The following is a 25,996-nucleotide window of genomic DNA, read 5'->3' as shown; positions in this document are numbered from 1 at the left end:
TGTTTCAGAAGTTCTAGGATGTCTGAGAAGGAGACATCCTCAGAGGGGATCTAGGGGATCCCTCTGACTCATCAAAGTCAGTATCCGGTGACAGACTCAGGGAGTCTACATGCTTCCTCTTACAAGTCCTCTTCCTAGGAGGATCTCCCGAAACATCAGGAGAATCCTCGGAAGAGGGGAAATTCCCAATGGGGAAACCTGAGGCGGAGGATCTCTGGGTCCTGTAGCAAGAGAAGTGGCAGAGATGTCAACAGGTACAATAGAGGGAGGAGCTACGGGAAGAGACTGCTGACTGATACCAGTGGCCAGTACACTCTTCATCACCTCGAATGCTCCCTCCCAGGCAGGTCCGAGAGACCCCGCTCCAAGAGCTAGGAACTCCAGGGCCACCGAAGGGTAGTCTCCGAGGCAGATGTCGGAGCCGAGCTCACCAAGGCCGAGGCTCCAAGGGAAGAGCGGCTCGGACAAGGGTCCGATGCCACTCACCCCCTCGGAGGAGACCATGGAAGCCCGACCACCGAATCCCTCTAAGGAAGAGGAGATAAGAGTAGGGGCTGAAGGAACAGAAGGGGGTATCCGTCCTCCAGCCGTAGCAGTAACCTTGCCCGAAGACTCCAACTCCAAACTCTGGGGTAGAGTTGAAGGAGGAACTGTAACGGGGTGTGGACCAACAGTCGTCTGCTGAGACGGACTGTGTAGCATTTGGGCCAGTACCTGTGACTTGAGCAATCTACTGACCACTCTCTCTAGGTCATGGTCTGACAACCTGGATGACCTTGAAGATCGGCTCCGATGACTCCGCTCCGATAGAAGAGGGAGGCCGGAGCCGAAAGCATCGGCTCCAAGGAAGGAGACCTCGACCTCTTCCTGGAATGGGTCATCGGAGCCGATATTATTGATCCTGTCGGCACCGATTTCGGAGCCGGCAGAACGCCGATGCATCGGCTCCAGCCGGAGCCGATACAGCCACCAGAGTAACGGTGTCGGAGCCGATCGGAGCCGACACGATGCCTGTTCCAAATGGGTGTCGGAGCCGATCGGAGCCGACACCGATGCCCTGCGTGGGTGTCGGAGCCGGTCGGAACCGACCCCACAGTGGTCAGAGATTCGGCGCCGATAGCCATCGGCCGAAGGCTTAGCAGATCTAGAATCGGCTCCAGCCGGAGCCGATCTCGACTCACGAAGTCGGAGCCGAGGCCACAGGCTTAGAAACAGAAGCCTGGGTCTTGGCAGATTTTGTTGATTTTGTGGGGCCGACTTAGCCGGAGAGCCCTCCGGCTTAAGAAGACCCCTCAGAATCAACTTATTCTCTCCTGCAGGACTCTCTGGCTGAAGGAGTGGCAAATAGCACAGGAGTCCTGCAGGTGAAGAGGGCCTAAACAGTACAGGCAAGAAGTGTGACCGTCTGTCAGAGACATCTTCTGACAGCACGAGTCACACTTCTTAAAACCTGAAACCCTCTCTTTAGACATGGTGCCCAAAAAACACACACACACCAGTCCAATTAAATTAAATTGATCCCAAAAGGGGATATAGTAAAATAAACCAACACACACACCCTAACAGGGGGGGGATGGGAAAGGGAATTAACTGACTAAAAAAATTTAAAAGAGACAGGGATTTCTGTCAGAAAAATTAAGTTTAAAGTTAAACTATCAAATATAAAAGGTTTTTAAGTAAAAAGGGGCTTAAATGTCACAAAAGTGAATTACTTACCAGGAGCTGGTAAAGAGAAGACCTCCCAAGCGAAGCGGCAAACGAGATCTGGGTACTTCCTGCCTGGCATCATGGGATATGGGGCTGCCTCGAGCTGGTAAAAGGAGTTCTCGAGCTAAAGCAAGTGCCGAGTCGGAGCCGAGGGATCGGCTCCGAACCCATCAAGCAAGAATGAAGGCGAGATTGACAACTTAACATGTGTTTAACTACACTAATGTTAAAATTTCTGAGGAGTTCTTTAGGTTATTTACAAAAGGGATGAAATTTATTCCCACTGTTGGATTTAATTTAGTTGACACCATTTTGGAAATGAAATTGTATTGTAGGAGGTTAAATTTAGCCATCCAATTCAAAGGCGGCAACCAGGATGTTAATTTATTTGAATATGGCACATTAAAGAAGAAAAGTACTTATATTCCATGTACACATCCTGGTGTAGCAAGCTTTGAAAAAAATGGCTAGTCAGGATATATACAAGTTTAACAAAAATATCCAGCGATGTATAAACAATAATTTAACCGAAGGTGAACGTGGATGTTTAGAGGAACTTGTCAAGAACAAAGAGGTTAGGGTAATGAAACCCGACAAGGGGGGTGGAATTGTGTTATACAATAAGATGGATTATATCAATGAGATTTATAACATTTTATATCATTCAGGTAACTATGAAGCTATATCTTTAAATGAGATCAATATTGGGTATAGAAGAATTGATCTTGCCATAGAAGAATATCTGATTGATCATAGGATTACCAATGATATGTACCAATTCTTGAAGGTGGAATTTCCTATTTTAGCTACTATCATAGGTATCCCTAAAGTACATAAAAATCTAACACAACCCCCTTTTAGACCGATAATATCTGGCAGTAGGTCTAAAACATTTCCATTGGGTGTGGCAATTGATAGATGGGTAAAACCGGTGTATAACAATATCCCACATCTAATTAAGGACTCATGGATGTTTTTGGGACATCTCACTCCTAACCTTTGGAGCAGTGATTTGGTGTTTATAACTATCGATGTTAAGGATTTATTTTCCTGTATTCCTAAGGAAATTGGTCTAGAATATTTCAGTAACAGCCTCAGGAAATATTTTGACATGGAGTGGGATTGAATAAATCTAATCACTGATATGATGGGACTTGTATTAGATCATAATTACATACATTTTGAGTGTGAATATTTCAGGCACACTAGTGGTGTTGCGATGGGAGCATCGTGTGCTCCCATTTTTGCCAACTTATTTATGCTTGAGTGGGAAACGGAATTTTTGTTCAAAAGTGATTATAACAAATATATGGCCTACTACTCTAGATTTTTAGATGACTTGTTTGTATTATGGACAGGCCCTATTGATAAGATAAGTGTATTTGTTGACTACATCAATAATACTACAGATTTTTTAAAATGTACTTATAATTACAGTGATAAGGGAATCGCCTATTTAGATACATATATTAGTCATGGTGAGCATGGATTTATATAAAAAATTTTAGGAAAGAGACCTTTTCCAATGATTATTTAGAATTTAGTAGCAACCATCCACCTTGTATGTTTAAGAATGTTTTTAAGGGACAGTGTATAAGAGCTGCCCGTATGTCATCAACTGTTGAAATTATGCATAAGGAATTGGAATTTATAAAGTCCATGTTTATTGCCAAGGGGTACCCTGTTTCACTATTAGGTGATGTAGTCCAGTATGTTGGGAATTAGTGGGGTAAAAAGTATCTTCCTTTACTGGGAAATATATCAAATAGCCCTTTCAACAAAGAAGGGAAAACGAAAATTGAACAAAGTAATAGGGTATGTGTTATGATGTATTCCCCGGTGGTACATTTTATTAAAAATATTATTATGGAAAATTGGAACCTAATAACCGTGGATGATGAATTAACTAAAGTATTAGGTACTTACCCGAATTTTGTATACAAGACAGGACCTAACATTAAAAGACTTTTGGAATATGGGGCTGATAAATATGTGATAAAGAAAAGGACAGGTACTAAAAAATGTGGTACATGCAATCAATGTCATGCAATAAATGAAGTTGAAGGAATCGAATTGGACAATTATAAGAAGACATATATTAAGAGTAGGGCTGGAAACTATAATACTAAGTTAGTGGTTTACCTAGCCAGTTGTACGACATGCTCCGCTTTTTACATTGGCAAAATGGAGAGACAGCTAAAGAGACGTATATATGACCATTTATACAATATTAGGGTTAAGGACAACAAGAATGCCCTATATCGACATATTGCTAAGAATGGTGAAGATCATCAGTTTAAATTTGTCATCATTGATCAGGTTAATATATCCCCAGTTGGAGGTAATATTAAGGCTAGTCTAGCTATGAAGGAGAGTAGATGGCAGATGCTTACTGATGCCACTAGATATCCAGGAATTAATGACCATATTAGTATTAAATCATTTTTATCTATGGCTAAGTAGTCCAGTTAATTCTGGATTAATTATTTTTGACATTTACATTATTGTTCATTTTTGTAGAATTTTTTGTATGATCAACTAATATGGTTATGTTATGACATCAGTACATTTGTTAGTGTACAATGTTAATAAATTTTATAGGGTATTAGGTTTATATAGTGTTATACTAGTTCCTTATGTTATGAAAGACGTGTATATATATATATATATATATATATATATATATATATATATATATATATATATATATATTAGTAATTTTATAATTACATATGATTTTATATGTTATAATACATTTTTAATGCATACATCATATTTATTATATATGGTTTTATAGTAGTTAGTCATGTTTTATATGTTGATATAATGTATTCAGAGTACTGTCTGTTTAACTGTTAACCTTTTAGGCGCCAAACTCTGAGTTATTTAAACAATCCAGATCCACCTTGCAGTTGTTCTGAGGAAGTCTGGCTATAATCAGATGAAAGCGCTTAACCAGTGAACATTGGTGGTTTGTCTTGTATGAAATAAATTACATTATTTTCAGTTCGAGCCGAGGAGTCTATCAGTTGTTCCAGCTACTACAACCAGGCTATTGGTGTTGTTCTCTTTATATTATTGCCATAAACTAGTGAAGATTGTATTGGCACTGGAAAGTTATTTACTTCCACCCTTTTCTGAAAAATATTGTACACAAGTCTTTGAACAAAATAATTCTGGACAAGTTTCAATTATTGTTGGTAAAACCCCACTGAAGGGGTTTTACTGGGCTCAGTCTTCGGTGGACGAAATCCTGGGGATCTGCAGCTCTCAAGTGCAAAGCTAGTCATTGGCATTACCAATTTACACATTTACTGCACTCCCTTAAAGTCAATCCCTCCTTGTGTATTAACTGACATAGTGGTGTGGACCAACAGACTGTATTCAATGCTCTTGAAATTACTTATCAGCAGGTGGATTTAGATGCCTATTCATCACAGGTGCCATAACCCCAAGGCACGGAGGTTTGCAGAGAATATGTTGCATCCTTTTTATGCAGATTCAAGTCTAAGAAATATTCTGTGTTCCTTTTTATTAAGGAAACCACTCCAAATGCTGCAGCATGGGCAGGATGAGGATTGATTTTATAACATATGGCAACATACTCGCTGGTAAAACTACAGTGGCAGAAGCCTGGTAAGCAATCAGTAGGGTGAATGTCTAGATATTCCACACAGCCCCTACACTATTAGAGGAAGAAACTCGTTTGTGGGAAGACATTTGCTTACAGACCCGGATTACAGATGAGCTTTCATGAGTGTTTCACAAAAATCAGGTAGAGATTTCAGAATTTCTTATTGCTCTGAAGTAGCAAAAGCAAGTGCAGAAAAACATGCCAGGGATACCTGGATACTAGCATTCAGTGTGGAAGTGTCTACCACTTTAGAAAAGGTACAGTTTAGAAAAAGGGAAAAAATCCCACTGACTGCCTCCAAGGGGATTAAGGCAGACAAAGATGAAGTAAAAACAGTCCACGGGAGCAGAGACATTTGAGGCTCTGCCTAATCTGATCTAACTGCCTCAGTCCTTGTTTTGAAAGTACAGCATTTATGCACTTTGCCTGGTACCTTCCTCATCACTCCTAGCATTTTTTTTATCTATTTAAATTATCTATGCTTTTGTTGATTGCTTTAGTTCCGCTAGGCTGATGGCCAATTTGCGGGTGAAACCTGAGGTAGTATTTATACTGACTAGGGGAAAATCAGCCCAGTGGATTGGGAAACGTCCCCACCTTGTTCGATGAGTGCCTTAGGATCGACACCCATCTGAACTACCAGAAACTCAGGCAGATGATACCTTGGTTTAATGCATCATTATGCTACAATGCAGTTTCACTACTGTAAACATTTCAATTTCATGAATTTCAGCCCTTGGTGTGGGAAAAGAACCCACAGGCTTCTGATTTTCCAGCACCAAAGGCAAGTGTGCTACCTGTTGAGCAACTGCATTTTATATGCCAGTACTCTTTCCGTGAAATCTTGAGCTTGCAAGCTGCTTGTAAAAGTTTTTGGTGAGCTGTAGATTCCCTTTTGCCAGCCAGTATAAAGAGTTCTTTACTCACATGGCAGGTCCAGCAAAGAATCATCATCCTGATGAAAGGAATGCAGTGCCCAGAGGTGAAGCTTGTGTCTCTCCCCATAGAGATAAGACTATGTAAATGATAATCCTTAAGTGTTACCTACCTCCTGCAAGCAGTGTTTTTCCCAGGATATCATGAACTGCAGCAATACACACATCCACAAGCAGCAATACTAATCATTAGAAAATTCTTGATTACAAGTGAGACTATTTTATGTGAAAGATTCCCAAAACTGGGCATCTGACATGCGGACAACCCACAGATACGAACGAGCTGCCACAATGTTGGAAAGAACATAAAAAATAAAATTGCTAAAGCTGCCCAAATCTGTGTGTGTGTATACGGGTTCACTTTACAATGTCGAAATACTGAAATACGGAATTTCAATATTTTGAAATCAAAGTTGAAGATTCAAAATCGCGAAAGTGCAAAATCGTGAATTTGAATATCTCAAATTTGTGGTTATGGCTTACGGTATGTGGCGTGCAATGTTGGGAGTGTATCATCGTTTGTGTCGTGTATGGATGTAGGTGCAATTGAAATTAAGTGAGTGTTTTGTAAGGGTTTTGTGTGGGAGTTTGAGTGTGTCTGAATGTGTGTAAGTGTTGGATGTGTTGATGTTTTGTGTGTGATGTTTGTGTGTGTACGAGGGACTGTGAAATGTGTGGGTGTGTGTTTTCTTCTTATGTCTGTCTGTACGATCTCGGAATTGGTATAGATAAGTAGGGAGTGGGCAGCCTTCCATGGGGTGCAGGGGCTTGCCCCCCTGCTTACATGTAGTGTAGGTTTGTTTGTGTTTTTGTGTGTGTTTTGTTTGTTGTAGTGTGGGTGTGTTGTGTGGTGTATGGTGTGTACGTGTTCGTGATTGTGTGTTTCATTGTGTGCTTTCAGGATTATGGATATTCGACTTTATGATTTTGAAATACTGAAATTCTGTATTTCAGTATTTCGAAATTATAAAGTGAATCCATATATATGAGAGAGAGAGAGATCGGAAGAGTGAGAGCGATGTGCGAGTGAATTCAGGTGTGAATGAGGAAGTGACTGTGTGAGACAGAGAGATCGGGAGAGTGACAGCGATGTGTGAGTGAATGCAGGTATGAATGAGGAAGTGTGTGTGTGTGTGTGTGTGTGTGTGTGTGTGTGTGTGACACCTCTAAAGCTCTTGGAGCAAGAAATCTGGACAAAGCCATAAATAAAAGTGGGACAATTTTAATAAATATTGCTCTTACAAACTTAGAAAGTTGATAGAATAACAGGTTTTGCATTAGCATGAATTTTCTGAAGGGTATGAATTCTGAAACTCAAATGTCCGTCATTACTTTGTAACTTCAGTCTTTGGTTAAACAACCACAATTTTATGAAAAATGGACCAAAAATACGAGGCAAAAATCTGTACAGTTGAGGTGTGTGTGTGTGCGTGTGTGAGAAAAAGTCCCCAAACACTGCATTTAATAACAAGATATCTTAAACCAGCTTTGTTGATAGGAAGTAAGGAAGAATAGCTACAGTATGCAGCATTATATTTAAGTTTTTTTTTTTTTGGTTGGAAGTGTTTCTGAAGTGTTTTATATGCAAAGAAAAGTAAAATAAATACTAGACTGAGGCAAACATTTGACTGACATTAGGACTGCTTGTATTATTCTCCAGAAATCACGAAAAAGGGGTACACATTTATTTAATTTATTTAACATTTGTTTACTGGAAAAGTCAGACTGCGACAGAGCCCATTTTCAGCGGAGGCCTGGGAAGAAACACTCCAGACACGTCTTTGGAATGTGGGAGGAAACCAGAGCACCCGGAGGAAACCCACGTGAACGCAGGTAAGACGTACATACTCCAAACAGAAGGCATCCCAATAGAGAATCAAACCAGATAACCTCTTGGTGTGAGGTAACAATGCTAACTGCTGCACCACTGTGCTGCCCAATTCTGACAATTGTTTTATGCAGCAATAAAAGAATAGACAACTGCAATGAGCTGACATTCTGGCAGTGGAAGGAGTTAAATTCTGCTTCAGGACATCCAAAAGGCAGAGACGTCAAGGTCTGAAGTCTGTCTGCAGGTAAATACCACAGATAATGAATCAGTAATCCTTAAAGAGAACATCAGTTATTCCCAAAGACTGCAAAATTTTAAGTATAGAAATATAATATGAAATTGATTTTACTTTGTCTCTCATATATGCTTGCACATATAGATGTGTCTCTATAATCACAATGTGCACATACACAAAATGCTGCGGTTTCTTGGTTTTAAATTTTAGGAAATGGGTGTTTTTCTATAAATAGTTAATCATATACATAGTGTACAATCACAAGAAATGCATCTACAAAAAGAACCAATTTGTTTAATATAAAAAAATCTTAACAGTTTTCCAAGGATTAAGCCAATGCAAAAAAAAAAAAAAAAAAATTTTAAATAGATTCTCGAAGAACCACTCTTCGGAATGGCTGAGGAATTGCAACAATATTCAACAACACAGAAGTCTTTATACCAGATTTTGAAAGTGCATGTCAGACTTGTGCTTAAAAGAGCAATCAGCCTACAGTTTTAATAGCAAACTTCCACTAACTCATGCAACATATCTTATCAAATACATATATACATGCATGTATTTTTATACCGGTCGGTATTATATATATATATATATATATATATATATATATATATATAAAACACTTCCAGGACAGGTACAGTCTTTTTTTTGTGTGATACCTGGTCTTATTTATGTCAGCTTAAGATTTATTTTCCGCAGTTTTGTGTCTAGAGGAGCATAAGATTACTGCTCACATCAGTTAAAACATCCTAAAACAATTACTAGCTACACAGTGTCTTTTAATGCGAAAAATAATTAAAGTTCTGTCCTAACCATCAGTATGTGATGTCGCAAACCAAGGTGTTTTGTCTGGAAACAAAAGAAAGCTCTTTACTGAAATGGACTGCATTATCACATTAAGGACAAACCTGGTGGTAATCCTCAAAACCCAGACTTCCCCAAAGCAAATTCCAATGCATCAGTAAAATGGTTTATCAGCTGTCTTCAACAGCTAACTTTAACTATTAATACTGACAAATAATTGCACACACCCTTGGATTACAATTGGACAGTGGTATATTTAATATATACAAAAATAACAAAACAAAGCTCCATTAGCAGAATGAAGGCTCCAAAAATGGAGAAATGTACAGCAGCCATGGACTGTTAAAAATATATTGTGAACTGGGTCTTGGATGTTAAAACAGAACCAATGTTGATAATAAATCTACAACCAGGGTATGGACAAAAAATACCGTTCCTACAATTAAAAAAATACAGGTTTCACAAGTGTCTCTTGGGACAAGAAATGTATACAGTTCTTCATAGAATTCCAAAACGAACTCTTCAGAATGGTTATTTCACAAGCCCAATCTTCTTAGCTTCAGTTTCATATATTAACAGTCTCCACATTTTGACTATAAAAACTTCTGCTTCTTCATCTAGTACCTGAAACATGAGTACAGAAAGACAAAAGGTTATTTAAAATTTAGAAATATATGCATACTTACAGCTAAACTAACAGTTGAAGTATGAATCTTACATTTGCAACCCACTTCTCAAAAAGAATTTGGGGGGGGGGGGTGCAATTATGAAAAGCAACTGCTACTAATGTCAAATACGAGAACATCTCCTGATTGTCTCAATTCCAATGCCATGCATGAAGACAGTTTTACTTAAGGCCAAACAGTGTAATGATGACATCAGCAAGGAACACAACCCTTCTCTTATCCCACTAACTAATGGCATACTTAAAACTTTAACATACAGTAAAATAGACAGCCCACGGACAAGCAAGCGTGCACAAACTATTTCAGTTGCTAGATGTGGAACAGAACAAGAAGTCTATACTAAATTCTTAACAAAGGGATGAAAATCCTCATCAAGGTGGTTATTTGTTCGTCCATTTTAGGTATACCGTGTGTAATGCACATGCAGAGCAAATCAACTGAAAATGCCTGATTATATAGCCTCCTTTATACTATGACATGGAGACACCCTGAGGGTGGGAGACAAGTGCTGAAATCTCTAGCAGGACACAGGACTCAGCCTGCAGCAGAGATTGCTGAAGTTATGACTGCAGGACTGACGTACACAAAGCATATATTTTTGGTAAACTTTTAACCATTTTTTTGGTGCTTTGCAACTGTGTGACAACTTACTACAATGGTAGACACTCAAAATAAATTACTACTACAATGAAGGCCTAATCCCACACCAACTTCCAGAACTTGGCATCCTTTTCCCTTCACGAGTGGACGTCTACCCCCAAAGGAACTTAGGGCACACAATGCGTAAAGCAGATGTTTGCTGTGCCATTTTAGAACATTCTTGTCGAGAAAGACATCAGGATATCTGCCTCAAGTGATCACAAGAAATGTCCTAAGGATTCTAGTTAAGCAGGAATACCTGAATATAAACTCTGGACCAGGGGACTTGGAGAAATGCGGCCCAGCCAAGTCTTTCAGACCCTAAGCAAGGCTCAGGTCCTGAAGGCGATGATGGGGTGGGGGTGGGGTGGTTACACAGGAATAGGGTACGTCACCCCAGCCCAGCACATTCAAGGAGAGTTATAGGATAGGGAGACGGAACCAGTACTGCAATAATTATGTACACATTTATTTTAATATTTGTTTACTGGGAAAATTCCAACTGGGACAGAGCCCATTTTCAGTGGAGGCCCAGGGAGAAACGCTCCAGATGCATGTCTTTGGAATGTGGGAGGAATCCAAAGGAAACCCACGAGAATGGAGGGAGGACATGAAGACTCCACACAGAAGGTACCCCAGCTGAGAAACGAACAAGAGAACCTCTTGCTGCGAGGCAACAACACTAACTGTTGCACCACCCTTTATACAACTGTATAAGAACTTACATAATAAAGTTCTTCATACAGATCACTGCACCAGTAGTTTTTACCTCAGGACAATTGCCAGAGCTTACAAGGCTAAGGAAGTGGGCATGTTTGTTGGGCTGGTTTGCAATAAGCCCTGTAAAATGGCAGCAACAGACACAGGCTATGTGGGAAGTAATATGCCTGGAAAAGGTGTGAACTGATGACCAGGAACCTGCTTTAAAGACTGTCTGCAAGTCAGAAAGACTACAGCGACTGCAATACCCTAGTGTTGTGGTCTATCATGGTTCACTCCAACCTTTTCCAAGACAAGATATAGCAGAAGGTAATACAATGGATCAGTCAATTAGAAAGTCTGCCTGGAAACTGGTTTCTCTGATGTTCTTGGTTTTACTTGGGTAATAAGTCAAAATTCTTTATTCCCTGTTTTTGGGGGGGGGGGGGGTTAGGAGAAAATACAGGTCACTGAACAGTTTAGCTGAATGTGAACTCTCACTACTGTTTTTTTTTTCCTTTATGTATTCTTTTTGGGGTCCTGCTGTCTGCCAATATTCAGCTCCCATTCAATCCTCACGGGGTTAGAGCCATTCCTGGTCCATTTGTTCCCTGGTGAGTTGAGAGCCATTTGTGGAGCTATTAATAAAATTTACTACTAAGCAGCCTAACACCATCCCTGGTGATGATATGGGCTTCCACATCACTGTGGTGGGACCACCTATCCCCCAACATGTCCTGCTCTTTGACATACTTATGCAAGGACCACTGGTACCATTCTGGGCAAACTCATCCATCCCCCAAGCCTTTTCCTGGGAGTACTGGTCTACACCACTCCCCTGGAGTGCCAGGTCATGACAGTGGGAGGAAAACATCACATGCCTCCTTCCCTCTCAGGTGAATGCACTGATACAGCCTTGTCTCTCTTGCCCAACCCACAGAACTCTTCCAGTTTCCTGAACTGCTGATAGATCTTAGCTCACCTAGATCACAGCCACAGCCTTATATCACTGTTCTACAGAGCTGGCTTAAATCAGTCACAACTTTTGACAAAAATACAGGGCTGGTTTTTAAGACTGACCCTGTCCTCCTGAAAGACTAAGAGCAGCTTTCTAATCATGAGGGTCTGTAGCTCTGAAATACTCTCAGATAAAGTGAAGGCCCGAAGCAACAAGCACAGAGGACAGACAAGTTAAGAAAAAATAAAGGCACTTCATAACCAGAAACCATCATGTGAATTCACTTAAAACACACAATACAAAAACATGTACATCGACAACAGCTTAATTATCAAGAGTTCCACAGCAGACACTGGAGTAATAAGTCTCCTGCCAGTGCATCACCAAAACTTCTCTTCCTCACCAGTCAGTCCCTCCATTCAGGAAGCTGACAATATCAAGACTGAGAAACTGTCTTTAATGAAGGATCTTTTCTGAGAGGTGACACTGAGGATCACAAATAGAAATGACATACAAATAAACTGAGAAGAAAATCAAAATGCATTAAAACAGGGTGGAAATGTACTTGCATGATTTGAAGAACTGGGACAGAGAAGCCATTTTTTTCTGGCACTAAGCAAATCTTTCCAATTCAACAAGTATGACTTTATAACAGTAGACCTTTCTTTCAGAATAGATAACGTCTAAGAGCAGACAACAGTTGTGAATCAAAGACTACCAATATGTCAAGGATACTGAAGACTGAATGAAGGGCTCTTCCTTGCTGTTGATGGAGTTAACTCAACAAGATCAACAAAGTTGCTGTATGCAGATGATGTGGCATTACAGGCAGACTCTTAACTAGAACTTCAGCAAAGGATAGGAGAATGGAATGCAAAACTGAAGGCACATGGGATGAAACTAAGCACAAATAAGATAGTGATAATGGCAGCAAACTAGGGAAATCAGAAGAAGCTGAGAACAGAGATAGAAGGGAAGACAGTGGAACAGGTAAACAGCTTCAAGTATCTGGGAGGGGTGGCTGAGGAGAAGGGAAGTCTGAATGAAGAAGTCAAAGCTAGAATCAGAGGGGCTACAGCCAACTGGCATAGAGTGTCAGGTGTAGTCTATGACAGAAGAATGACAAAGAAGCTAAAAAGTAAGGTGTACAAGGCAGTGGTGTGACCAGTACAGAAACCTGGGCAGTAAAGGCAGATCAGCTGAAGAAGCTAGAGGTGATGGAAATGAAGTGCCTGAGAAAGGTAGTAGGATGCACACTGTGGGACAGACTAAGAAATTAAGAAAAAAGAGCAGAGGCCAAAGTAACTCCAAATGCAGAAAAGATCAAAGAGAACAGACTACGGTGGTTTGGACACATGCAGAAAAGCAGAAGACAATCTGGTGCGGAAGATTTGGGACAGACAGGAAGAAGATAAAAGGAAGACAGGACGTCCAGCAAAGAGATGGATTGCGTGAAAGAATATCTGCAACAGTCAGGCAGGAGTGTTGTAAAAGGCAGGAGTGTGACACTGAATTGAGAGGTGCCGACAGTTAACACAATACCCTGACACCATGTAGAAAAAAAAAGGGGAAAAAGGGGGCTGCTGATGATGACGGAGTTAACTATATAGACAAAGAATTAGCGGCTGCTCCACTGAAAAACTAATTAGAACAGAAAGATGGTTAATTTGCTCAGAAAGGTGCAACTAGGATCATATTTGCACACTCTCTCTCTAATTTTAAGAGCACTCTTAAGAAAGCCAGATGAAATGGATAAAGCAAGCTTTCAGTCATTGCTAAAAACACATCCATCATTTGCGGTATAGAGTAACTGTATTTTCAGCAAAAAAAGGAAACCCGAAAGTTCAGGACAGAGGCAAACAGAATTCAAACTTGAAATAAAACCACCGCTCCAAATTATTTTAAGATGTTTGTTTGTCTTCCACTCAGAGACTGGACATGTCTCTGCTTCATCTGGCAGATAATTTTGGTAACTTGCGTGTGTAGAAAGCCTACAGAATTAAGATACAAACTCATGACTAATGTGCAAAGTGGACAATGGGTAAGAAAGTAGACAACAATGGGTAGATATCCCTTATTTGTGACGCAACACACGACTGCGGTATTTGTGTGTGACACTCTACTGGTCTGGAATAAATAGAAGACCATCAAAGAATTTCCTTTATGACACATGGTATCACATAAAGCACTATTCTAGGGATTGTTAAAGTGCAGCTGAGGCTTACCACAGCAGCAGATGAAAAGTCCAGGAATCACTGCTACAGGGGTACTCAATGCATGGAATTAGCATAGAATTCCATGTCTATGTCAGCAGAACTGGCTGAACTGTCAGAGCTTTGGATGTCCCCCAAGTGGACTAGTCTTCTCCTCATAGCAAGACATCAAAGCGAAACTACATATAAAGGTGAGAGCAGCAACACTCACCTTTGGTTCTTTCTGATGAAACATAATACAGGCTAGTAACAGAAACTGACTACAGCATGTAATCATAAGCCAGAAGGGAGTAAAGTCTGACCACCCTGGATTAAAAGTAACCTCTTATCTGCAGAAACCCCTTCCAAAAATTGAAACTGCAGTAATATGGAGAAGACAGACCAGAGTCCTGCTCTGGAAACTAACAAGCCACAGTATCATGTACATTTCTTCCTTTTGGGAGAGGGTGGGAGTCCCTACTACAATGACCACAGACTTAAAACATCTACTACAGGTTCACAGGAACTTAACTAGGCTACTGATCTGTGATGACCTTAAGAAGCATTGTCTTACATTCCCACAGCAGTTTTTTTAAGCTATTACATTTTATGTATGAATAACCCAGAGGCAAAACAAGGATGAGTTGAGACATTTACTTGCTTGGCCCTTTCCATGATGGACATGACTACTAAACTAGGGGGTGAGTTTACACTTTCCCATCCACAAGTCTAAATTATCTTTGGCTAGACTAAGTACTACTACGCTTTATGTGTAGTGGAAGGCAGTTCCAAAGAAGTAGTATTCACTGTGATACATGCCTATCCTTCCAACATGTCCTGCTTATGTTGCAAAATAGATTGGGATCCCGAGTGTTTATGTCACAAAAAGACATGCAAATGTATAAAAGGTCTGTCAGGCTATTGGTTCTACTGGGACTCTATACGAGAGGTAGAGGTTGTCCCTTAATACCCTGCATGATACCGAGAAGAGGGACAAAGCTTTTATGATTGAGGCATTTCATTTATTTATATTTTGTGAGATGCACTGTGATCATTCCAGATGTGACAAGTATTTGGATAGGTAAACACCGAAAGGGGCTTTATATTCAATGATTGGCTTGATGACAGCCACGTACAGTGGAATGATTATATTCCTTGACCATCTACTACTATGGTAACTCACAGCTGTAATATGTTCAATAAACATGGGAAGAGTGCTGAAGTAGTGCTAGTCACGGTGTCAGCTCAACAGTAGGGGAACTAGAATACCCTAAACGATGGGAGTAGCAAAGAATGACCTGCTCCTGGAGTACGCTCTGACCTGATGTGTGGATGAGGTCCAGGTAGGAGACTCACTGATAGCCTAGTAATCACCTGTGAACCTAATGATCCCAGGGGTCCACTTTAAGCCTACACGTTTCCCAAAGGTGAGAATCAAACCATGTACCTTGTGTGTTTGTAAAGTAAACACCTTGGCCATTATGCCACCTCCCACCTTCTGTGCACAAGCATTTCAGAAAAAGGCAACAGATGTGGCTGCTGCTACCATAAAGAGACCTTCACCTCATGGTCCTAAAGAACAGCCATAACAATCTTAAAACACAATGCAATTAGGCAAGCCATTTTGATGGGGTACAGTGGATATAAAGAGTGTACACACCCCTGTTAAAATTACGGGTTTTTGTGATACAAAAAAATGAGACCACAATAAATCATTTCAAAACTTTTCCCACCTTTAATGTGACATATAACCTTTGCAATTCAATTGAAAAACAAATATGTTAGGGGAAAAAATATAAAAAATAAAAAACGTACAATAAGCTGGTTGCATAAGTGTGCATACCCTTAAACTAATACTTTGTTGAAGCACCTTTTGATTTAAGTATAGCATTCCGTCTTCTTGGGTAGGAGTCTATCAGCATGGCACATCTTGACTTGACAACATTTGCCCACTCTTCCTTGCAAAAGTGCACCAAATCTGACAGATTGCTAGGGCATCGCTTGTGGACAGCTCTCCTTCAGGTCACCCACAGATTTTCTATTGGATTTAGGTCTGGGCTCTGGCTGGGCCATTCCAAAACTTTAATTTTATTCTGGTGAAGCCATTCTTTTGTTGATTTGGATATATGCTTAGGGTCATTGTCATGCTGAAAGGTGAAATTCCTCTTCATCTTCAGCTTTCTAGCAGACGCCTGAAGGTTTTGGGCCAAAAGTGACTGGTGTTTGGAACTGTTCATAATTCCCTACACCTTGACTAAAGCCCCAGTTCCAGCTGAAGAAAAACAACCCTAAAGCATGATACTGCCACCACCCTGCTTCACTGTGGGGATGGTGTTCTTTTGGTTTTGCAAAATGTTGTTTTTGTGCCAAACGTACCTTTTGGAATTGTGCCCCAAAAAGTTCAACCTTAGTCTCATCAGACCATAACACATTTTCCCACATGCTTTTGGGAGACGATGTACTGTTTTGCAAATTTTAGTCGGGCCTGGATGTTTTTTGTGTGTAAGAAACGGCTTCTGTCTTGCAACCCTACCCCATAGCCCAGACATATGGAGAATGCAGGAGATTGTTGTCACATGTAGTACACAACCAGTACTTGCCAGAAATTCCTGCAGCTCCTTCAGTGTTGTTGTAGGCCTCTTAGCCTCCCTGACCAATTTTCGTCTAGTCTCTTCATCAATTTTGGAGGAATGTCCAGTTCTTTGCAATGTCACTGTTGTCCCATATGTTCTCTACTTTTTAATGACCGTCTTCACTGTGTTCCATGGTATATCCAATGCTGTGGAAATTTTTTTGTACCCTTCTCCTGACTGATATCTTTTAACAATGAGATCCCTCTGATGCTTTGTAAGCTCTCTGCGAACCATGGCTAGTGTAGCAGGCAACTGAGTAAATGCCAGGAAAATCCTACTAGGACAGCTGAACTTTATTTGGGGTTAATCAGAGTCTCTTAAATAGATGGCAGGTGTGTTCCCAAGAAGACTGAATACTGTAATTAAATGAAAAGGTGCTTCAACAAAGTATTAGTTTAAGGGTGTGCACACCTATGCAACCAGCTTATTGTACGTCCCCCCCCCCCCAACAGATTTGTTTTTCAACTGAATTATACAGGTTATAGGTCACATTAAAGGTGGAAAAGTTTGGAAATGATTTTTGTGGTCTCATTTTTTTATATCACAAAAACCTGCCATTTTAACAGGGGTGTGCACACCTTTTATATCCACTGTATGCTCAGAAACCAGTAGTCCCAACTTGTCATTGCTCAAATAAATGATCAGATTTCTACTTCTGGACTGTTGTCAAGCAATACCTTAACTGCCTGCATATTTAAGGAATGTACAAGTTTTCCCCTTTATTCTGACTTAAGGTAACTCGGATACAACCAAACTTCTTCTCTTCTCCCCTAAGAAAACCACCATTATAAACAAACCAGACTTCAAAATCTACTCATTAAATAAAACCACCCTAGAAGTTGTCTCGTACACAAAACTGCTAGGCGTCACCATTGACGAAAGCTTCACCTTTGACCAGCACATCCATAATAACATAAAAAAAAAAAAAAACACCAGAAGCTAGAAACCCTCTACAGGCATAAACACTTCCTCAACCCCACTACCAAACAAACCTTGGCCTCTACCTTTCTACTACCCTCCTTACTATATGGTGCCCCCCTCCTCACCAACATTCGCACATCCCTAAAAAAACAAAATGGAAACCTGTTATAATAAAATCGCGAGATCAGCAACTGACATATTTCTCCCACCACTGTTCCTCACTTCATGTCCTCAAATGGCTTGACCTACCCCAATACCCACTTCATCAACAACTCACTATAGCCCACAAAATTATCTATAAACCCCTTGACTGTCCTGTTCTTACCTCCACTCTAACTCAATACCACCCAAACAGACCACTTAAATCAAAAAATGAGATCCTGCTACTCGTCCAAAAACCTGCACTCCCTGCTGGGCATGGACTCTCTTTCTGCACTGCCAAACTCTGGAACTCACTCCCAACATCACTTAGAGCCACCAATAATGCTAGGTCCTTCAAAGATGCCCTCCATTCACATCCATCTACCCATTGGCAATGCTCCTGCTCCACATAACCTGACCCCTTCCAACTGTTCCATTTGCAAATTTGTACCTATATTATATGTAACTGTTTATATACTGTTATGACTGTTAAAATTTCAACAGTACATATGCCTAGCATTTTAACTTGTTGTAGCCAATAGTTTTTTTTTCATTTATTTTTAACTTCACTCTGTAATCTAACTGTATGCTGTACTTGTTGTCAAATTTCCTGTTTGTTGTACACATGTCTATTTGGAGCTTTTCTCCCCAGGCCTCCAATGAAAATGGAGTCATTCCAGCCCAGTGGATACTCCTGGCAAACAAATGTAAAAAAGATAATAAAATAACTCTGGGCAAGGAATGTATGAGTTTTCCCCTTTATTCTGACTTAAGGTAACTCAGATACAACTCAGGGCACAAAAGATGGGTTTGTTCTCAGGGGCACTCTACTTTGAGTACAGGCTGTACAGGGCTCAGAGGCTACAGTAGCTTGGGGTGCAGAAATAACAGCTAAAAAGAAAAATGGGATTCCATAAAAGGAATTTTAAACCACAGTCTGCAGCTGGTTCAAAGGGTGATAACATTTGTTATACCCTCAAGGAAAAATTCAGCTACTGCGACTGTAGTAAGAGGAGGATCCACAGACATACTGATACAGCTAACAAGAGGACTTTAACAGATGCATAAGCCAATCCTGTGCTGAACAAGGTGCTCAAGTAGCTACTAATGTGATGTATTAAGGCTGTCAGAGTATCAGTCTAGTTAGCTGAACATTGGGAAGAAATTCTGATTTACCTCCCTAAATATGGCTTTATAAGTGGTAGGTTTTTTACAACTTCTTTCAGAACGCAAAGTATCTCTGGAATGAAGCTTTCCCAGTTCAGGATCAGGGACTTATCTGCCAAGCAATCAGAGATGGACTAGACTGTGGTACAGTAATGTGCTGTCTTATGGTGTTAACAGCATGCAATGTCGACAGAGAATCGTGTGTTATTTTTGGAGTTGCAGAATGAGGAAAAATCAAGGCTGCCTGGGTCAAAAATTAGCTCTTCGGATGGTGCTCCTTCTCCTCCTCCCCTACCTCCACAGCCTTCACTAGTACTTTGGGTATGGAATGAACTGGAGGAAATGAACTGAAAACAAAGCAGAACCTTGGTCCACTTGAATGAGACTGTTCTTGGGACAGTATTCTTGGCATGGGTATTTGGAGAGAATGTTTTGATTGGACAATTACTGAGGCATTACAAACAAGGCTATACAGTGAGTTGCCAAAGTCTGTACTACATGTCTGAAGATTTTGTGGGGATTGCTGTGGACCTGATCAGAAGGCTGTTCTGTTTTGCTTGTTTTCTGTAAAACTCTTTTAGGAGGAGGTTAGATTATAATTGCAAAGGGGAGGAATCTGTCATGCAGTCATGTGTGGGGGTTCACTGCTGCCTACCTTTCTTAGCTGATTGCCTGACCAAAGCCTCTCAAACTTCCTCTTCAATGACATTCATTAACTTAGCATGACTGACCCTGGAATGTTTTCTGTAAAAGGGACAGTTCTTAAGAAGGATAACTACTGTTATATTCTGGCACTTAATTGTGGGGGAAGAAATGTTGCATCATAGCACAGCCTCACCTTTTCAATCCTTCTGCATGAACAGCCAACACTTGAAACCTGACCACAACATCCCTGACAGGATGACATGCCTAACTACCATATGGGATGCCCCATGGGAGATGTACATATGGCATTGCACCCACATGTTATGGCCTGCTTACCGACTTTATGGGATGGCTGAATAGGCTTTGAGATTTTCAGTTTCAGAGTGGTGTCCATGAAGGATTCTAACACCTCTTCCAGAATAATGTCAAGGTATTTCAACATACGAGTATGGCAGTTTACAGCCCCAGTACTCAATAGTGCAGAATTACATAGTTGTTTATTACAACAAAACTATTAACTCTCTATTTAGTCACTTTACAGTATACTGCTGGTACATGCCAATTCTGAATCCCTTCTTGCATCCAGTAAAGTGACTGCCAAGTTTGGTACTGTTTTTACACATGTATTCATCCCTCTCCTCAGGTGCAGTGGGTTGGGAATCTGGCTCCAGAGATGCATTTATGAAAGCTCTGTCAAACACCTGGACACAGAATGAACATCAGTGGGTTTAGGCTGGTCAATGCCCAGCAGATCCATGCATCTCTTGTAGAAATTCAAGAATCCCTTGGATACCCACTTAATAATGTTCCTTATGAAGTGGAGTGCTTAGAAGGGGAGCTTGAAAGACAGGGTCTCCATCGTTGGTACTGTATCCTACAGACGAGAAGAACTGTGAAGCACAGGCTAGTTCATCATCTTCATCCTTGCTGGAGATGGATGTCAGCTGAGACAAGGGCACATTCCTTTTCATAGGGACTTGCTGGCCAGAAAAAATGGGGAGGGGAAAATCATATATCCAGTGACCCAAGAATATCTTTCTCTGGAAAAATGCAATCAGTATAAATGTATTTTGAGAGAAATATCAGAAAATCTCACAGAAACTAGTTTCAGCCTCCTTGCACATACAACTGTCAAACAGGGTACGCCAACTTTGACTATGAAAAGGTCACAACAAATGTTCCAACACAAAACAGCTATGACGATTACTCTTTCACAAACATATTGTCTGCCTAACAGTCACATCAATTACAGTAGTTCAACGACAGCAAAAGTCAGTAACTTTCATCCACTGACTGCCTCCATACCCACTATGAATTGCTACATTTTGACTTTGATCAAGGTGGCACATTTTTGAAAGTAATATATTTCATCTTATTTCGCACACACACATGCCGTCACTGATAAGCCAGATCAACACACACATCCAGCCTCCCAAACTCTGCCACTTTCTGATGATGCAGATGAGGCTTGAATACAGTAAAAAGAGCAGGAAATGATGGTCATAGTATTGTACTTTAATTCACTATCACACAAAGACACAGATAATATTGCCTGCTTTTAACACCAAGTCTACAAGCATATGTGCGCACACCCATATACAACTCAAAAAAGCCATTGTTCACCAAAGTTGTCTGTAAGTGATATGGTCAGAGTAATGTCTCTCAAGCTGTTAAGTTTCAAACAATCACAAAGAACAGCATGCATCCACACACTCCCTCCACACCTCAAGATACTCACTTTTGAAAACTTCAACGTCTCTTTAGTGAAAAAATGTCTCTTGGTAGTTGCAATCATTACTAACCAAAAACCAAACCATATTTTTCATTGCTATTAACTTTGACAATACACAGAGTCCTTTTATTCGTGTCACAGTGCTCTTAAGGCAGGTGGAAAAAGATGATTTATTAGTAACTGGCACTCTAACTTTATTAAGAAGCACGTTTTTATACAAGACAACCTCATTTTGCTAGAAGATGTTAAAGCATCTGTTATGAAGTCTCTAAATGCAAAAACAAAACAACCAGAAATCATTTAATTTCACCTTTAAGCTGACTGGTTCTGTGAATATAGTGACATGTTCAAGGAAACAGTTGATTAAACTGTCTTGTGAAACCACCAACACATTCTGAAATAACCACACCGAAATTCTCTGCTTTATATGCTGTGATTTGCCAGTCTTCTAGATGGTAATTAACATTCAAAAACACTAGGAAAAGCATTCATCGCCAACAAAGGCAGCAAGGGTTGCACTGTCAACATACCACTGGCGGTCCTTTTTTGAAAGCAAAAAAGACTGTACTAGGAAACAGGTCTTCAATGTACTTTGCAAGGCTAAAACACAACATCAGTGGGTCCCAAAAATATCCACGGATGCTTATAGCATAAATATGACCTCTCTGTCCCACTTTAATCACTTTTCAACTTGAGCCTAGTCAGGTCTTGTGCCCAAAAAAATGGAAGATGGCCACAGTCATTTCCCCACATAAGGGAGATTGGGAGATTAAACCACTTATCTGGGTAACTACTGGCCCCCAAGTCTGACCAGCCTCATATGTAAGGCCATGAAAAGAATCTTCATGGACACGATTTATAAGAATATAGGTAATCTACAAATGCTAAACCATCACAGTTCAGCTTTGTAAAAGGAAAGACACGCCTATTAAATCTGCTGGACTTCTTTGCGGGGGTCACACACAGCTTACCCCAACCTAGTCAAGGCTTTTGATACAATACCCAATCTCAGGAATTACAGGCAAACTCACTAAACTGGGTATAGGCAAGCTCACTAAATTAGGTATAAGCCCTTCATCACCCACTGGATAGTGAACTGTCTCACTGATAGGACCCAAGAGGTCAAAACAGGCGAGACCACCTCCACCAACAGACCAGTCACAAGTGAAGTCCCTCAGGTCTTGGTACTGGGCCTGCTCCTTTTTGGCATCTATTTCTCTAAAGTGGAAGCAAATGCTGAAGGTTTATGGCTGACTAGGTTTGCAAATGATTGCAAGCTGGGGGTTATCATAGACTCCCTGCAGATACTCTCATTCAGGAAGGCCCACCTATGATTAACATATGCTGCCAAAGCCATGGTCTTAAACTCAATGCTAAGAAATGCATAATTGTACCCTTTGGGAATTCAACCATCCCAGCTAATTACCATGTTGAAAATACACCCCTAACAGACGAACCAGTGTTCAGGGGTCTGGGTATGCACACAGACAGTAGCCTTACCTTCAACCCCTATGTGGCCACAGTGTTGAGGAAAATACTTTTATGTTGTGCAACTTATAAGTAAGGGCACAGCATCTTGGTCCACAAAGGCCATTATCCCACTGTACTCTGCCCTTATCAGACCAATACGAGAGTACAATGCTCCCTTCAGTATGGACCTGAACAGGCATACGCAGCAGCTAGATCGACTTCAGAGGTTCCTGACAAAAAGAATACAAGGTGCAACAAACCTGCCTTATGCAAAGTGCCTTAATGCCCTTTCCCTCTCCTCAGTCTCCTAGAGATTGCTGAGGGGTGACCTATGCCTGGCTTACAAAGCATCCACAAATCCCACACTTATGAATATCCTCTATATTCACAAGTCAAACAGAACTGGAAATACAAGGTATAAGGAACTGAATTTTGTCTGTGACTTAAACAGCAGATGCTGGCCAGACAGATACGTGTCCCAGTCACTACCTCCCCTATGCAACAGGTTTCCCATCCACGTAAAGCTGAGCTCATCTATTATCCAATTTAAGAGCAACCCAGACCAGTGGATGGAGACTGGCACCCAAGTCCCTTACGGAGAGAGATAAAGTACAGTTGTGTACCTACCATAAATGTAAATGTTCGAGTGTATTCACTGTTGCAGTCATTACTCTTGGGTTATCCTGCTGGCAGGCTACCCTCAGTCGGCCAGAATTCCAATCCGTATAATTGTAAATAGTAAAATCTTCTTTTGTACAAATTAAGCATTCACCTTCTTTAATCTTACTAATGTTATCTGACTGTCCTTCTATCACTGACTCGTTTAATTCTGTGTATACCTGTCCTAATGTTTCCAAACCTAATAGTCTTTGTTGTTCCAAGTTCTTGTTTGTAACATTAGTAAGATTAAAGAAGGTGAATGCTTAATTTGTACAAAAGAAGATTTTACTATTTACAATTATACGGATGTTGTATTGAAAGACACAGCATTCAACATTTTCTCAAAAGGGCTTCACTTTGTTCCCAGCAAAGAAGCTAATATAGCATCTTTACTGGTTGAATTCAAGTTATTCATTAGAAACATGAATCTTAACCAAATGTTTAAAAGTAAAACAAATTCAAACAAAGTGCTAACAAGGAAAAGCACATTCAATCCACCCACACACCCCATTTTAAAAGTATTTGAAGAACTAGTTGAACAAGAATTAAGATTAATTTGTGGTAGAGATCATAAAGCAAATAAGCAGAACATCAATAGTGAAGAAATGGAATTTATAAGTATGTTAAAAAATGAAAAAATCAGGATAATGAAACCTGATAAGGGTGGGGGGGTAGTTCTAATGTATGACTCGAACTATGAGGCCCATATGCACGAACTTTTACAAGATGATGATCAATACACATTAATTTCTAGAAATGAATACAATATAGCAATAGCCAAAATAAAATACATGCTCTCAGATGATCTCTTACAAGGAGCTATAAACGAAAATCTTTACAACTACATACTTGTTCAAAAACCTAAAATCCCTATTCTATTTGGGATTCCAAAAATTCATAAAGGAACAAACCCTGTACTGTTCAGACCAATTGTAGCAGGCGCGGGGGGCATCACAGAACCTTTTGGTAAATTTATTGACTTTATCACAAAACAATATAACGAGAAATTAACTCATGTTTGCAAAGATTCTTGGGAATTCTTAAAATTCTTTCCCATTAATGTTTATACTCAAGACATTTTAATGGTCACCATTGACATAAAAGACCTTTTTCCCAGCATACCCCACCAAACTGGTTTGGAATGGTTTGGTGACTTCCTTAATAAGGAAACAAACCTTAGCAACACATTCAAAAATCTACTTGTAAAATTCATGTCAATAATACTGGAAAATAATTTTATATTTTTTAATGGCGAGATTTTTAAACAAAAAAGAGGGGTAGCCATGGGAACTGCCTGCGCCACGATATATGCTAATGCAGTACTGCATATGTGGGAAAGCAGGCACATTTTCCAGCAAACATGGGCAAAGCATATTACGTTTTATCGTAGATTTTTAGACGACATATGTATACTATGGCAAGGCAGTATGAATGAATTGGAGTTGTTTTTAAAACACATCAACTCTTCAACTAGTTTCCTTCGCTTTACACATATTGTAAGTGAAAAAAATTAAAATTATTTGGATGTCACTATTTATAAAGATGAGAAATCAACACAGTTCCACTCCAGAATTTATCGCAAGCCAACTTTTTCAAATTCTCTATTACACTTCACCAGCCAACACCCCTTTTACCAGAAAAAAGGGATTGTAAAAGGGCAACTGATTAGGGCTTGCAGAATGTGTAGCAAAGACAGTGATTTTGAGGACGAAATTATAAAACTCCATAGCATGTTTTTGAAGCGTGGATACCCACTGGATTTACTATCCACCTTAACACAAGAGGTTACCAAGCTGAGAAACAGTACCTACAAACCATTGTTAGGTGTAGGGCAAACTGAGGTTATGTTAGAGCCAGCAAAACAGAAAAACATGCAAAAGGATAGTGGTTTTGTATATACTTTCTCAAATAACAACACTGGGATAGAGCAAACTATGTTAAAATATTGGTCTATTTTAAAAAAGCATGATGACTTTAACCTTATATTGGAGAGTAGACCGTCATTTATTAGAAAAAGGGGTCCCAACCTTAAAGAAATATTTGAAAAAAGACCGTATTTACAACATAAAAGAAATGATGTTAAAAAAGGAACTTATAAATGCGGAGCCTGTAAACAATGTAGTTTGCTCATTCATGACTCCCATTTATTCCTGAAGGCAAGGAGATTCGACATTAAATCAAATGGATATTATACTTGTGGCTCAAAAGGAGTAGTTTACCTAGGAGTTTGCATCACCTGTAACAGTTTTTATGTTGGAAAGACGGAGAGAGAGTTCAGGAAAAGACTATATGAGCATGTTTACG

The 25,996-nt window shown here is 40.0% G+C and overlaps 1 protein-coding gene across 4 annotated transcripts in view; it reads right to left on the bottom strand.

The window, feature by feature from the left end:
• Positions 1 to 9,383: 9,383 nt before the first annotated feature.
• The window catches only part of RBM25 (RNA binding motif protein 25), a 1,759,384-nt gene continuing 1,742,771 nt past the window's right edge, over positions 9,384 to 25,996 (bottom strand). For all 4 annotated transcript variants that reach the window (XM_044074670.1, XM_044074671.1, XM_044074673.1 and 1 more), the window contains exon 18: positions 9,384 to 9,773. In XM_044074670.1, the coding sequence (XP_043930605.1) occupies positions 9,681 to 9,773 (93 nt within the window). In that variant the 3' untranslated portion in view covers positions 9,384 to 9,680. The remainder of the gene's footprint in view (positions 9,774 to 25,996) is intronic.

This window comes from Protopterus annectens, chromosome 6.part0, assembly GCF_019279795.1.
Source record: "Protopterus annectens isolate FY-2018-M chromosome 6.part0, PAN1.0, whole genome shotgun sequence".
NCBI classification, from domain to species: domain Eukaryota; kingdom Metazoa; phylum Chordata; order Ceratodontiformes; family Protopteridae; genus Protopterus; species Protopterus annectens.
The sequence above is the reverse complement of the archived record's forward strand: the minus strand, read 5'-3'. Positions and strand labels throughout refer to the sequence as shown.